At 43.0% G+C, this 13,592-nt stretch overlaps 1 protein-coding gene across 1 annotated transcript in view; it reads right to left on the bottom strand.

The window, feature by feature from the left end:
• Positions 1 to 13,592, bottom strand: part of LOC139385117 (tetraspanin-4-like) — an 86,940-nt gene that overhangs the window by 32,073 nt on the left and 41,275 nt on the right. The window contains exon 2 of the mRNA XM_071130182.1: positions 7,690 to 7,881. Within this exon, the coding sequence (XP_070986283.1) occupies positions 7,690 to 7,881 (192 nt within the window). The remainder of the gene's footprint in view (positions 1 to 7,689; positions 7,882 to 13,592) is intronic.

The raw sequence follows: 13,592 nt of genomic DNA, 5'->3' as shown, positions 1-13,592 counted from the left end.
CACACAACAAGTTGGAAATCACAAATTCAGCAATGTGTGGTTTGAAAGTAATCGGTGGCTAACTGCAAGCATTGCAAAGAAATCACTAGCCAGCTATTCAGTGAAGTGTGTGTGTGGTCCCAAGTCTCTTTTCCAGGCTTAAAAGGATAAACATAAAAAATTGGCCATTGTGTCAATCCAGCATGTTTGTTGTCGCGCTGAAAACAACTGGAAAATCAGATTTCAGTGAGTTCAAGACAACTGGAAACTGGGGAAAAAAACTCAGACGGGGAAAATAAGCTTTGAACGGTCATCTCGGAATTGCAAATCGGGAACTCTGGTCTCTTTCTAGAGCTCCGACCTGAAGATCACTGACATCATCATGATTTGACCCTGTTTTTTTTCCGAATTCCCAGTTGTCTTGAGCGCTATGTGACCAGGTCAAACGTAGTGCACTACATACAGTGGGGCAAAAAATATTTAATCAGCCAACAATTGTGCAAGTTCTCCCACTTAAAAATATGAGAGAGGCCTGTAATCTATCATAGGTACACTTCAACTATGACAGACAAAATGAGAGAAAAATATCCAGAAAATCACATTGTAGAATTTTTTATGAATTTATTTGCAAATTATGGTGGAAAATAAGTATTTGGTCACCTACAAACAAGCAAGATTTCTGGCTCTCAAAGGCCTGTAACTTCTTCTTGAAGAGGCTCCTCTGTCCTCCACTCGTTACCTGTATTAATGGCACCTGTTTGAACTTGTTATCAGTATAAAAGACACCTGTCCACAACCTCAAACAGTCACACTCCAAACTCCACTATGGCCAAGACCAAAGAGCTGTCAAAGGACACCAGAAACTAAATTGTAGACCTGCAACAGGTTGGGAAGACTGAATCTGCAATAGGTAAGCAGCTTGGTTTGAAGAAATCAACTGTGGGAGCAATTATTAGGAAATGGAAGACATACAAGACCACTGATAATCTCCCTCGATCTGGGGCTCCACGCAAGATCTCACCCCGTGGGGTCAAAATGATCACAAGAACGGTGAGCAAAAATCCCAGAACCACACGGGGGGGCCTAGTGACTGACCTGCAGAGAGCTGGGACCAAATTAACAAAGCCTACTATCAGTAACACACTACGCCGCCAGCGACTCAAAACCTGCAGTGCCAGACGTGTCCCCCTGCTTAAGCCAGTACATGTCCAGGCCCGTCTGAAATTTGCTAGAGAGAGAGAGATTATTTGGATGATCCAGAAGAAGACTGGGAGAATGTCATATGGTCAGATGAAACCAAAATATAACTTTTTGGTAAAAACTCAACTCGTCGTGTTTGGAGGACAAAGAATGCTGAGTTGCATCCAAAGAACACCATACCTACTGTGAAGCATGGGGGTGGAAACATCATGCTTTGGGGATGTTTTTCTGCAAAGGGACCAGGACGACTGATCCGTGTAAAGGAAAGAATGAATGGGGCCAAGTATCGTGAGATTTTGAGTGAAAACCTCCTTCCATCAGCAAGGGCATTGAAGATGAAGCATGGCTGGGTCTTTCAGCATGACAATGATCCCAAACACACCGCCCGGGCAACGAAGGAGTGGCTTCGTAAGAAGCATTTCAAGATCCTGGAGTGGCCTAGCCAGTCTCCAGATCTCAACCCCATAGAAAATCTTTGGAGGGAGTTGAAAGTCTGTGTTGCCCAGCAACAGCCCCAAAACATCACTGCTCTAGAGGAGATCTGCATGGAGGAATGGGCCAAAATACCAGCAACAGTGTGTGAAAACCTTGTGAAGACTTACAGAAAACGTTTGACCTCTGTCATTGCCAACAAAGGGTATATAACAAAGTATTGAGATAAACTTGTGTTATTGACCAAATACTTATTTTCCACCATAATTTGCAAATAAATTCATTAAAAATCCTACAATGTGATTTTCTGGATTTATTTCCTCATTTTGTCTGTCATAGTTGAAGTGTACCTATGATGAAAATTTCAGGCCTCTCTCATCATTTTAAGTGGGAGAACTTGCACAATTGGTGGCTGACTAAATACTTTTTTGCTCCACTGTAGATAAAACATTCATGTCAGGCACCGACAGAGATGGCCACCTCGCTTCGCGTTCCTAGGAAACTATGCAGTATTTCGTTTTTTTATGTGCTATTTCTTACATTGTTACCCCAGGAAATCTGAAGTTTTATTACATACAGCCGGGAGGAACTATTGGATATAAGAGCAACGTCAACTCACTAACATTACGACCAGGAATACGACTTTCCCGAACCGGATCTTCTGTTTGGTCCACCACCCAGGACAATGGATTGGATCCCAGCCAGCGACCCAAAACAACGGCGTCGCAGAAGGGGCAGACAGAGTGGTCTTCTGGTCAGGCTCCGTAGACGGGCACATCGCGCACCGCTCCCGAGCATACTACTTGCCAATGTCCAGTCTCTTGACAACAAGGTAGATAAAATATGAGCAGGTGTTGCCATCCAGAGAGACATCAGAGATTGTAACATTCTTTGTTACACGGCAACATGGCTCACTCGGGATACGTTATCAGAGTTGGTACAGCCACCTGGTTTCTTCATGCATCGATCCGACAGAAATAAAAACATCTATCTGGTAAGAAGAAGGGTGGGGGTGTATGCCTTATGATTAACGAGATGTGGTGTGAACATAACAACATCATACAGGAACTCAAGTCCTTTTGTTCACCTGACCTAGAATTCCTTACAATATAATGCCGACCGCATTATCTACCAAGAGAATTCACGTCAATCATAATCACAGTCGTGTATATCCCCCCAAAGCAGACACATCAATGGCCCTGAAAGAACTTCATTGGGCTCTATGGAAACTGGAAACCACATATCCCGAGGCTACATTTATTGTAGCTGGGGAGTTTAACAACGTTAATCTGAAAACAAGGCTCCCTAAATTTTATCAGCATATTGAATGCGTGACCCGGGCTGGCAAAACACTGGATCATTGTTATTCTAACTTCTGCGACGCATACAAAGCCCTCCCCAGCCCTCCTTTCGAAAGATTTGACCATGACTCCATTTTGTTGCTCCAAGCCTATAGACCGAAACTAAAACAGGAAACGCCCGTGCTCAGGTCTGTTGAACGCTGGTCCGACCAATCGGATTCCAAGCTTCAAGATTGCTTCAACCACGTGGACTGGGATATGTTCCGTATAGCGTCGGACAATAACATTGATGAATATGCTGATTTGGTGTGCGAGTTTATTAGCTAGTGCATCGGTGATGTTGTACCCACAGCGTCTATTAAAACCTTCCCCAACCAGAAACCATGGATTGATGGCAGCATTTGCGCAAAACTGGAAGCGCGAACCACTGCTTATAATCAGGGCAATGCGACCGGAAACATGACCGAATACAAACAGTGTAGCTATTCCCTCCGCAAGGCAATCAAACAAGCTATGCGTCAATATAGAGACAAAGTAGAGTCGCAATTCAACGGCTCAGACACGAGAGGTATGTGGCAGGGTCTACAGTCAATCACGGACCACAAAAAGAAAACCAGCCCCGTCGCAGACCACGATGTCTTGCTCCCAGGCAGACTAAACAACTTCTTTGCTCGCTTTGAGGTCAATACAGTGCCACCGACACGGCCCTCTACCAAAGCCTGTGGGCTCTCCTTCACTGCAGCCAACGTCAGTAAAACATTTAAACGTGTTAACCCTCGCAAGACTGCCGGCCCAGACGGCATCCCTAGCCGCGTCCTCAGAGCATGCGCAGGCCAGCTGGCTGGTGTATTTACGGACATATTCAATCAGTCCTTATCCCAGTGTGCTGTGCCCACATGCTTCAAGGGGGCCACCATTGTTCCTGTTCTCAAGAAATGTAACTGAGCTAAATGACTATCGCCCTGTAGCACTCACTTCCGTCATCATGAAGTGCTTTGAGAGACTAGTCAAGGACCATATCACCTCCACTCTACCCGACACCCTAGACCCACTCCAATTTGCTTACCGTCCCAATAGGTCTACAGATGACGCAATCGCAATCACACTGCACACTGCCCTAACCCATCTGGACAAGAGGAATACCTATGTAAGAATGCTGTTCATCGACTCCAGCTCAGCATTTAACACCATAGTACCCTCCAAACTCGTCATTAAGCTCAAGACCCTGGGTCTCGACCCCACCCTGTGCGACTGGGTCCTGGACTTCCTGACGGGCCGCCCCTAGGTGGTGGGGGTAGGAAACAACATCTCCACCTCGCTGATCCTCAACACTGGGGCCCCACAAGGGTGCGCTCCCAGCCCTCTCCTGTACTCCCTGTTCACCCATGACTGCGTGGCCATGCACGCCTCCAACTCAATCATCAAGTTTACAGTGGTAGGCTTGATTACCAACAACGACGAGGCGGCCTACAGGGAGGAGATGAGGGCCCTCAGAGTGTGGTGTCGGGAAAATTATCCTCACACTCAATGTGAACAAAACAAAGGAGATGATCGTGGACTTCAGGAAACAGCAGAGGGAGCAGCCCCCTATCCACATCGATGGGACAGTAGTGGAGAAGGTGGAAAGTTTTAAGTTCCTCAGCATACACATCACGGACAAACTGAAATGGTCTACCCACACAGACAGCGTGGTGAAGAAGGCGCAGCAGCGATTCTTCAACCTCAGGAGGCTGAAGAAATTTGGCTTGTCACCAAAAACACTCACAAACTTTTACAGATGCACAATCGAGAGCATCCTGTCGGGCTGTATCACCATCTGGTACGGCAACTGCTCCGCCCACAACCATAAGGCTCTCCAGAGGGTAATGAGGTCTGCACAACACATCACCGGGGGCAAACTACCTGCCCTCCAGGACACCTACACCACCCGATGTCACAGGAAGGCCAAAAAGATCATCAAGGATAACAACCACCTGAGACACTGCCTGTTCACCCCGCTATCATCCAGAAGGCGAGGTCAGTACAGGTGCATCAAAGCGGGGCCCGAGAGACTGAAAAACAGCTTCTATCTCAAGGCCATCAGACTGTTAAATAGCCATCACTAACACTGAGTGGCTGCTGCCAACATACTGACTCATCTCTAGCCACTTTAATAATAAAAAATTGGATGTAATAAATGTATCACCAGCCACTTTAAACAATGGCACTTTATATAATGTTTACATACCCTACATTACTCCTCTCATATGTATATACTGTACTCTATACCATCTACTGCATCTTGCCTATGCCGTTCAGCCATCGCTCATCCATATCTTTTTATGTACATATTCTTAGTCATTCCTTTACACTTGTGTGTATAAGGTAGTTGTTGTGAAAATGTTAGATTACTTGTTAGATATTACTGCACGGTTGGAACTAGAAGCACAAGCATTTCGTTACACTTGCATTAACATCTGCTAACCATGTGTATGTGACAAATAACATTGGGAACAGGGTGCCATTTGCGATGCAGCCTCAGTGTCGTAATCCTTTCAAGAGTTTATTTGCTGAGAAAAAGAAAACTCTCCAAGGCTCTAGTCTATTCATTGTGAGGTCAGGCTGCCGTCCCTTTCAATAGATGAGTATAATACAGTGTGTTGGTCATACTTGAGCACTTACTTTTGTTAAATTGGTCTGCTGATGTGTGTTATGCTATGTCTGATGTCCTTGTGGTAAAATGAAAACTAACAAAAGCAGCAAAAAAAAGTAACTATCAAAAGTAAACGATGGCAGTTCTATATATTTTTCCAAACAATGTCAATGTAGCCTACCATCTTTTAAATTGAAAAGCACATGCTTGACAGAAAGTATAATGATGAAACCTTCATTATGACATATTATTGTAATATGCTAGTGTGGCTATTGGAAAAATGCTTTGTATTCTCCAATGAATCTCATGGAGATAATAGAATAAAACATGAAAAAACATAACCTCACTAATAGACGTACAAGACGTTTAGTACACAACTGTTGTAAGTTATTGCCATGTTACAAACTACCACTCAACCTTATTACTTTGAATTATAACACATATCAGACACGAAACACCACAGCAATTAGCACTGTCAAATCTTGATCTATTTCCCCCTCAAATGATCAGTTCAGTTATCAAATCTCTAATTGTTTTTTTTTACCCTGTTTTCTCCCCAATTTCATGGTATACAATTGGTAGTTACAGTCTTGTCTCATCGCTGCAACTCCCGTACGGATCAGGAAGAGTCGAAGGTCGAGAGCCTCCGAAATACAACCCAACCCAAGCCAAACTGCACTGCTTCTTGACACAATGCCCACTTAACCCGGAAGTTGCACCAACGTGTCGGAGGACACACTGTGCACCTGGCTACCGACTCAGCATGCACTGCACCCGGTCCGCCACAGGAGTCACTAGTGCGCGATGGAACAAGGACATCCCTGCCGGCCAAACCCTCCCCTAATCCTGATGACACTGGGTCAATTGTGCGCTGCCCCATTGGTCTCCCGGTCGCGGACGAGCCTGGACTCGAACCCAGAATCTCTAGTGGCACAGCTAGCATTGCGATGTAGTGCCTTAGACCACTGCGCCACTCGGGAAGCCCCTAATTGCTTTTGTAATGAAAGCAGTGGGTTAGAGCTGTCTCTTTTGAAATCGATGTGAAGGCTCAAGATGATTCGTCAGTCGCTGCGAAAAAAGCCTTTTCGTCTTCCAATCACATCGACACAGTGGTTCAACCGGCTAGGCGTTCTGGGAGAATGTCAAGGCTGATACTAATGATGGGCTTTTGCTCTGCGATACGTTTGATGGTCAGTCCCATGGGGCCAGTAATTGACCCACCTGCTGTGCTGGTGTCATAAACTTTATTTAAAACCTAGGTTTAAAGGCTAAATTAACAGACAGTTGTTTGAAGTAAATAAAATGATATGGTTTGTTATACGATGTGAGACTTGTTCTTATCAACCAGAGACAATTTTGACTTGAAATAGTGTTTTTAAATGGGAAGATGGAGTTTGGAGTTATGAATGTGTGGTTCCAATGACTGGGTTGAAGCATGGTGCTGGTTGTGGGTTTGATTCCCGCACGGCCGCATATACTGAATGTCGTCATACCCTGATCTGTTTCACCCGTCTTTGTGCTCGTCTCCACCCCCCACCAGGTATCTCCCCTCATTATCCACAGTGTATTTATACCTGTGTTCTCTGTCTGTTGCAATCGTCACGCGTTTTTCCCATGCTCCTGTCTTTTTCTAGTTCCTGTTTTCTAACTTTCCCGGTTTTTGACCATTCTGCCTGCCCTGACCCTGCCTGTCGTTCTGTACCTTGTGACACCACCCTGGATTACTGACCTCTGCCTGCCCTGACCCTGAGCCTGCCTGCCGTTCTGTACTTTTCGGACTCTGCTCTGGATTACTGACCTTTGCCTGCCCTGACCCTGAGCCTGCCTGCCGTTCTGTACCTTTCGGACTCTGCTCTGGACTACTGACCTCTGCCTGCTCTTGACCTGTCATTTGCCTGGCCCCCTGTTTTTGTAATACAACTTTGTTACTTTAAAACTGTCTGCATCTGGGTCTTCTCCTGAGACTTGACAAATATACACAATGTGTCACTGTCTGTTGAGGTTGACATTTGTATGTTGCTTTGGATAAAAGCATCTGCTAAATTGTAAACGTGTGAATATAACATGATGCTTACAGCAGAAATGTGAATGTTTATATACTAATTATCAAGGGTATTTTTGTCATCAAGAGTGGCAGATACTCACGCTCAGCAACAGCGGACGACTTTCTTTGACAGCTCCGACACAGCCGAGGCAACCAATCACCATGATGATGGTCCCTACCACAATGAGTAGATTGGCTGCTGAGAGGGATGGGAGGGATGAGGAGAGTGTGGCAAAGTTGCCCTGGGTCACTGACAGCCATACCCCCACGCCCAGTATTCCACAACCCCCCAACTGTTAGAGAAAGAATGAGAGAGATAGACAAAAGAAGAAGGAAAGAAAAAATAGAAAAAAGTGAGTAGCATATAAAAAAAACACACAACATAAAATACTTTGGGATTATTTGGTGCACATATACATTTACACACAACACAACACACACGAATCCCAAGGCGATGCCAGGAAATGCATTGCCCGGCATGCTCAACCAAGACAGGGAGACTCGATTTGCGTGGTTAAATATGTGATTATTGTTTTTCTCCCTAACTTCTATCCCAACTGTACAACCACACCAGATCGGTTTTAAATCAGCTCTTGAGGTCAAAGTAGGGCAGGTCATGAATAAAACTGCTCTGAAGCACTGTGTACTGCCGCTCCAATCACTTAGACAGGTTGGTGCAAGTCATCCATCACCCTCCACCATGATCAGAATACAGGAACAGCTGGAAATTAGAGGATGATTATACTGCTGTCTCTCCTCATACTAGCCTATCATCATACCCCTGAGAGAGAAGTCAGAAGGGAATGAGAGAGAGAGAGAGAGAGAGAGAGAGAGAGAGAGAGAGAGAGAGAGAGAGAGAGAGAGAGAGAGAGAGAGAGAGAGAGAGAGAGAGGAAAAAGACAAGGAAATTGATAGACACAGAGACAGACAGACAGACAAGGGTACTGCAGTAATGTACATGAAATAACAATGACAAGGTAAAACAGATATGATACATGCTCCAATGCCCTATTTTATCGACACATAGCGCTTTATATACGTACATACCACATGCTCTGTGCCTCAGTCGATACAATGTCATACTTAAAATTAGAGGTCAACAGATTACGATTTTTCAACACCGATACCGATTATTGGACGACCAAAAAAAGCTGATACCGATTAATCGGCCAATTTATTTATTTATTTGTAATAATGACAATTACAACAATACTGAATGAACACTTTTATTTTAACTTAATATAATACATCAATAAAATCAATTTAGCCTCAAATAAATCATGAAACATGTTCAATTTGTTTTAAATGATGCAAAAACAAAGTGTTGGAGAAGAAAGTAAAAGTGCAATATGTGTCATGTAAAAAAGATAACATTTACGTTCCTTGCTCAGAACATGAGAACATATGAAAGCTGGTGGTTCCTTTTAACATGAGTCTTCAATATTCCCAGGTAAGAAATTTTAGATTGTAGTTATTATAGGAATTATAGGATTATTTATCTCTATACCATTTGTACTTCATATACCTTTGACTAGTGGATGTTCTTATAGGCACTTTAGTATTGCCAGTGTAACAGTATAGCTTCCGTCCCTCTCCTCGCCCCTACCTGGGCTCAAACCAGGAACACATCGAAAACAGCCACCCTCGAAGCATCATTACCCATCGCGCCATAAAAGCCACGGCCCTTGCAGAGCAACTACTTCAAGGTCTCAGAGCGAGTGACGTTTGAAACGCTATTAGCGCGCACCCCGCTAACTAGCTAGCCATTTCACATCGGTTACACCAGCCTAATCTCGGGAGTTGAAAGGCTTGAAGTCATACATTGCGAAGAGCTGCTGGCAAATGCACGAAAGTGCTGTTTGAATGAATGCTTACGAGCCTGCTGCTGCCTACCACCGCTCAGTCAGACTGCTCTATCAAATATCAAATCATAGACTTAATTATAACATAATAACACACAGAAATACGAGCCTTAGGTCATTAATATGGTCAAACCCGGAAACTATCATTTCGAAAACAAAACATTTATTCTTTCAGTGAAATATGGAAATAAATATTGCTGTTACATTGTACAACCTTCAATGTTATGTCATAATTATGTACAATTCTGGCAAATTAATTACGGTCTTTGTTAGGAAGAAATGGTCTTCACACAGTTCACAACGAGCCAGGTGGCCCAAACTGCTGCATATACCCTGACTGCTTGCACGGAACGCAAGAGAAGTGACACAATTTCCCTAGTTAAAGAAATTCATGTTAGCAGGCAAGATTAACTAAATATGCAGGTTTAAAAAATATATACTTGTGTATTGATTTTAAAGAAAGGCATTGATGTTTATGGTTAGGTACACATTGGTGCAACGACAGTGCTAGTTTCACAAATACGCTTGTTAAATCATCACCCGTTTGGAGAAGTAGGCTGTGATTCAATGAGAAATTAACAGGCACCGCATCGATTATATGCAATGCAGGACACGCTAGATAAACAAGTAATATCATCAACCATGTGTAGTTAATGAAGTGATTGTGTTAAGGTTGATTGTTTTTTTATGAGATAAGTTTAATGCTAGCTAGCAATTTACCTTGGCTTCTTGCTGCACTTGCGTAACAGGTAGTCAGTCTGCCACACAGGCTCCTCATGGAGTGCAATGTAAGGCAGGTGGTTAGAGCGTTGGACTAGTAACCGGACGGTTGTAAGATTGAATCGCCGAGCTGACAAGGTAAAAATCTGTCGTTCTGCCCCCGAACCCACCATTCCTAGGCCGTCATTGAAAATAAGAATCTGTTCTTAACTGACTTGCCTAGTTAAAAATAGATTTTTTAAAAATAATAATAAAATGTAAAAAGAAATCGGCCACAATCGGTGTCCAAAAATGCAGATTACCGATTGTTATGAAAAGAAAACCTTAAAATCGTCCCTAATTAATCTACTTAAAATATCACATGTTCTGTGCCTCAGTAAGTACAACATCTCCATAACATGCTTTTGCTGAGAGGGCCTCATACTGACATCTACAGTATGTGGGCTGCCCTCTAACCCTGAACTGTGACGGAGAGACTAGAGAGATGTACAGATCAGAACGCCAGTCAGCGCCAGAGGGTTGATAAGGAAATTATCTCGGGAGTCTTCGAAGAACTCCCGTCTGCCCTCCTTGAGACTACACTTCCCTCTTTTCATGGTTCATGAATCCATGGTGTTCTATGTGAGACACGTCTTGTATCCCAAATGGCACCCTATTCCCTATATAGTGCACTACTTTTGACCAGAGCTCTATGTGACCAGGTCAAAAGTAGTGCACTACATAGGGAATAGGGTGCCATTTGCGATGCACCCTCAGTGCCGTAATCCTTTTAAGAGTTTATTTGCTGAGAAAAATAAAACTCTCCAAGGCTCTAGTCTATTCATTGTGAAGCCAGACTGCCGTCCCTTTCAATAGATGAGTATAATACAGTGTGTTGGTTATACTTGAGCACTTACTTTTGTTAAATTGGTCTGCTGACGACAGTGTTATGATGTCTGATGTCCTTGTGGTAAAATGGGAAAAAGCAACAAAAAAGTAACTATCAAAAGTAAACGATGGCAGTTCTATATCTATTTCCAAACAATGTCAATGTAGCCTACCATCTTTTAAATTGAAAAGCACATGCTTGAGAGAAAGTATAATGATGAAACCTTCATTATGACATATTTTAGCCAGCAGATGAGCTGTGCCAACTCAAGTTTTGATAAGGGCATGGCATCATGAACACAACATAAAATTACTTTCAACTGGTTATTTTATTGCCTGGAATATAATCTGCCAGTCTATGTCTTAGTGGTGTAGAAATTGTCACACCCTGATCTGTTTCACCTGCCTTTGTGCTTGTCTCCACCCCCCACCAGGTGTCTCCCATCGCCCCTCATTATCCTCAATGTATTTATACCTGTGTTCTCTGTTTGTCTGTTGCCAGTTTGTTTTGTTTGTTAAGTCTACCAGTGGTTTTCCGCTGCCTCCTGTCTTTTCTATCATTCTACCATTCTACCTGCCATCCTGTACCTTGCCACACCACACTCGATTACTGACCTCTGCCTGCCCTTGACCTGTCGTTTTGCTTGCCCTGTCATTTTGCCTGCCCCCTGTTCTAGTAATACACTTTTGTTTGCATCTGGGTCTTCCCTAAAACATTTTTTTAAATGTCATCTTTATTTAACCAGGTAGGCTAGTTGAGAACAAGTTCTCATTAACAACTGCGACCTGGCCAAAATAAAGCAAAGCAGTGCGACAAAAACAACACAGAGGTACAGATGGGAAAGGTAAACATACAATCAATAACACAATAGAAAAATCAGTGAGTGCAAATGAAGTAAGGAGGTAAGGCAATAAATAGGCCAATAGTGGCAAAGTAATTACAATTTAGCAATTTACACTGGAGTGATATATGTGCAGATGAGGATGTGCAAGTAGAAATACTGGTGTGCAAAAGAGCAGAAAAACAAATATGGGGAAGAAGTAGGTAGTTGGATGGACTATTTACAGATGGGCTGTGTACAGCTGCAGCGATCGGTAAGCTGTTCTGACAGCTGACGCTTCAAGTTAGTGAGGGAGATACAGTTGAAGTCGGAAGTTTACATACACCTTAGTCAAAAACATTTAAACTCAGTTTTTCACAATTCCTGACATTTAATCCAAGTAAAAATTCCCTGTTTTAGGTCAGTTAGGATCACCACTTTATTGTAAGAATGTGAAATGTCAGAATAATAGTTTTTATTTCTTTCATCACATTCCCAGTGGGTCAGAAGTTTACATACATACACACAATCAGTATTTTGTAGCATTGCATTTACATTGTTTAACTTGGGTAAAATGTTTCAGGTAGCCTTCAACAAGCTTCCCACAATAAATTGGGTGAATCTTGGCCCATTCCCCCCTGACAGAGCTGGTGTAACTGAGTCAGGTTTGTAGGCCTCCATGCGAGATGACATCAAGGTTTTTATTGACTATTCAATTCGGGACAGGTTGCATCCCGCATCATCAGGTTCAATCTGAACTTGATGAAACGTCAAAGTTGTTGATCACCGGAAGTCGTTTCTTGTCAGCAGCTAAGAACAATCCACCATACTTAAAGGCTATAGGCTACATCTCAGCAGTCCTGTAACTTCAACAGAAACCCAGTACACTTATAATCGGATTTAGATGTGTATTAAAACTAATTGTTTATTCGGCATGGAAAATATTGCAAAGGTAATTATGGAGAACTTCTGCATAATTACCGGTGATTAATTGGACAAATTTATCAAATCAGTAAGGGACTCATCCTATTGAATCTCTCACCAGCAGTGAGTTGGTTCAACACCAACACCAAAATGATTAGTGTCTAAGCAGATTGTTCATTCTTTGTTAAGTGGGTTGGAAGAGGGAGCTGACTCGCTCCGAGGCCTTCTGGTGTCTATAGCTAAAACTTGGGCCAAACAAACTGTTTTTTTTAGCCTCTTCCTAAATCTGACAATGATATGACAATCACCATAGAAGTTGGCAAGACCGCACAATCGGATCTGGGACCAGGCTACTGATTTGTATCTTCTTACATATCAGTAATCATAACATCATCTCTATCCTCCAGATGTTGTGTTATAGATCTCTATCCAGGAGTCCCCACAGTAATGCTGTATTATCTGTCAAATGTTGCCCTCCGCTCTGTGACATCTCCCACAATCTGCTTGTATATGTGGGAGTTAGAATAGATAAAGGGAAAATGCTTTCAAGTATGCATCTATGGTTTGTTGTGCTAGTGGGTAAATCTGTCATTTAAATCCAGGTCTCAGATATTGGAATTGAGACACTCCTATTCTCAAGCAACGTAAGAAAGCACCAAAGGAGCACGTGTTTCAGGATGTGATTTGGTGTCGTCATAAAAAATAAAAAAGTGTGGTGGTAATTTATGCCAGAAAAAAGCAAAGCCAGTAAAGCTCTCAGCATTTTAATGTTTTAAACAAGAAACAAGGACTATATGGACTCTGCAGCCG

This window comes from Oncorhynchus clarkii, chromosome 26 (genome assembly GCF_045791955.1).
Source record: "Oncorhynchus clarkii lewisi isolate Uvic-CL-2024 chromosome 26, UVic_Ocla_1.0, whole genome shotgun sequence".
Lineage (NCBI taxonomy): Eukaryota > Metazoa > Chordata > Actinopteri > Salmoniformes > Salmonidae > Oncorhynchus > Oncorhynchus clarkii.
This window is presented reverse-complemented; position numbering and strand designations above follow the sequence as displayed.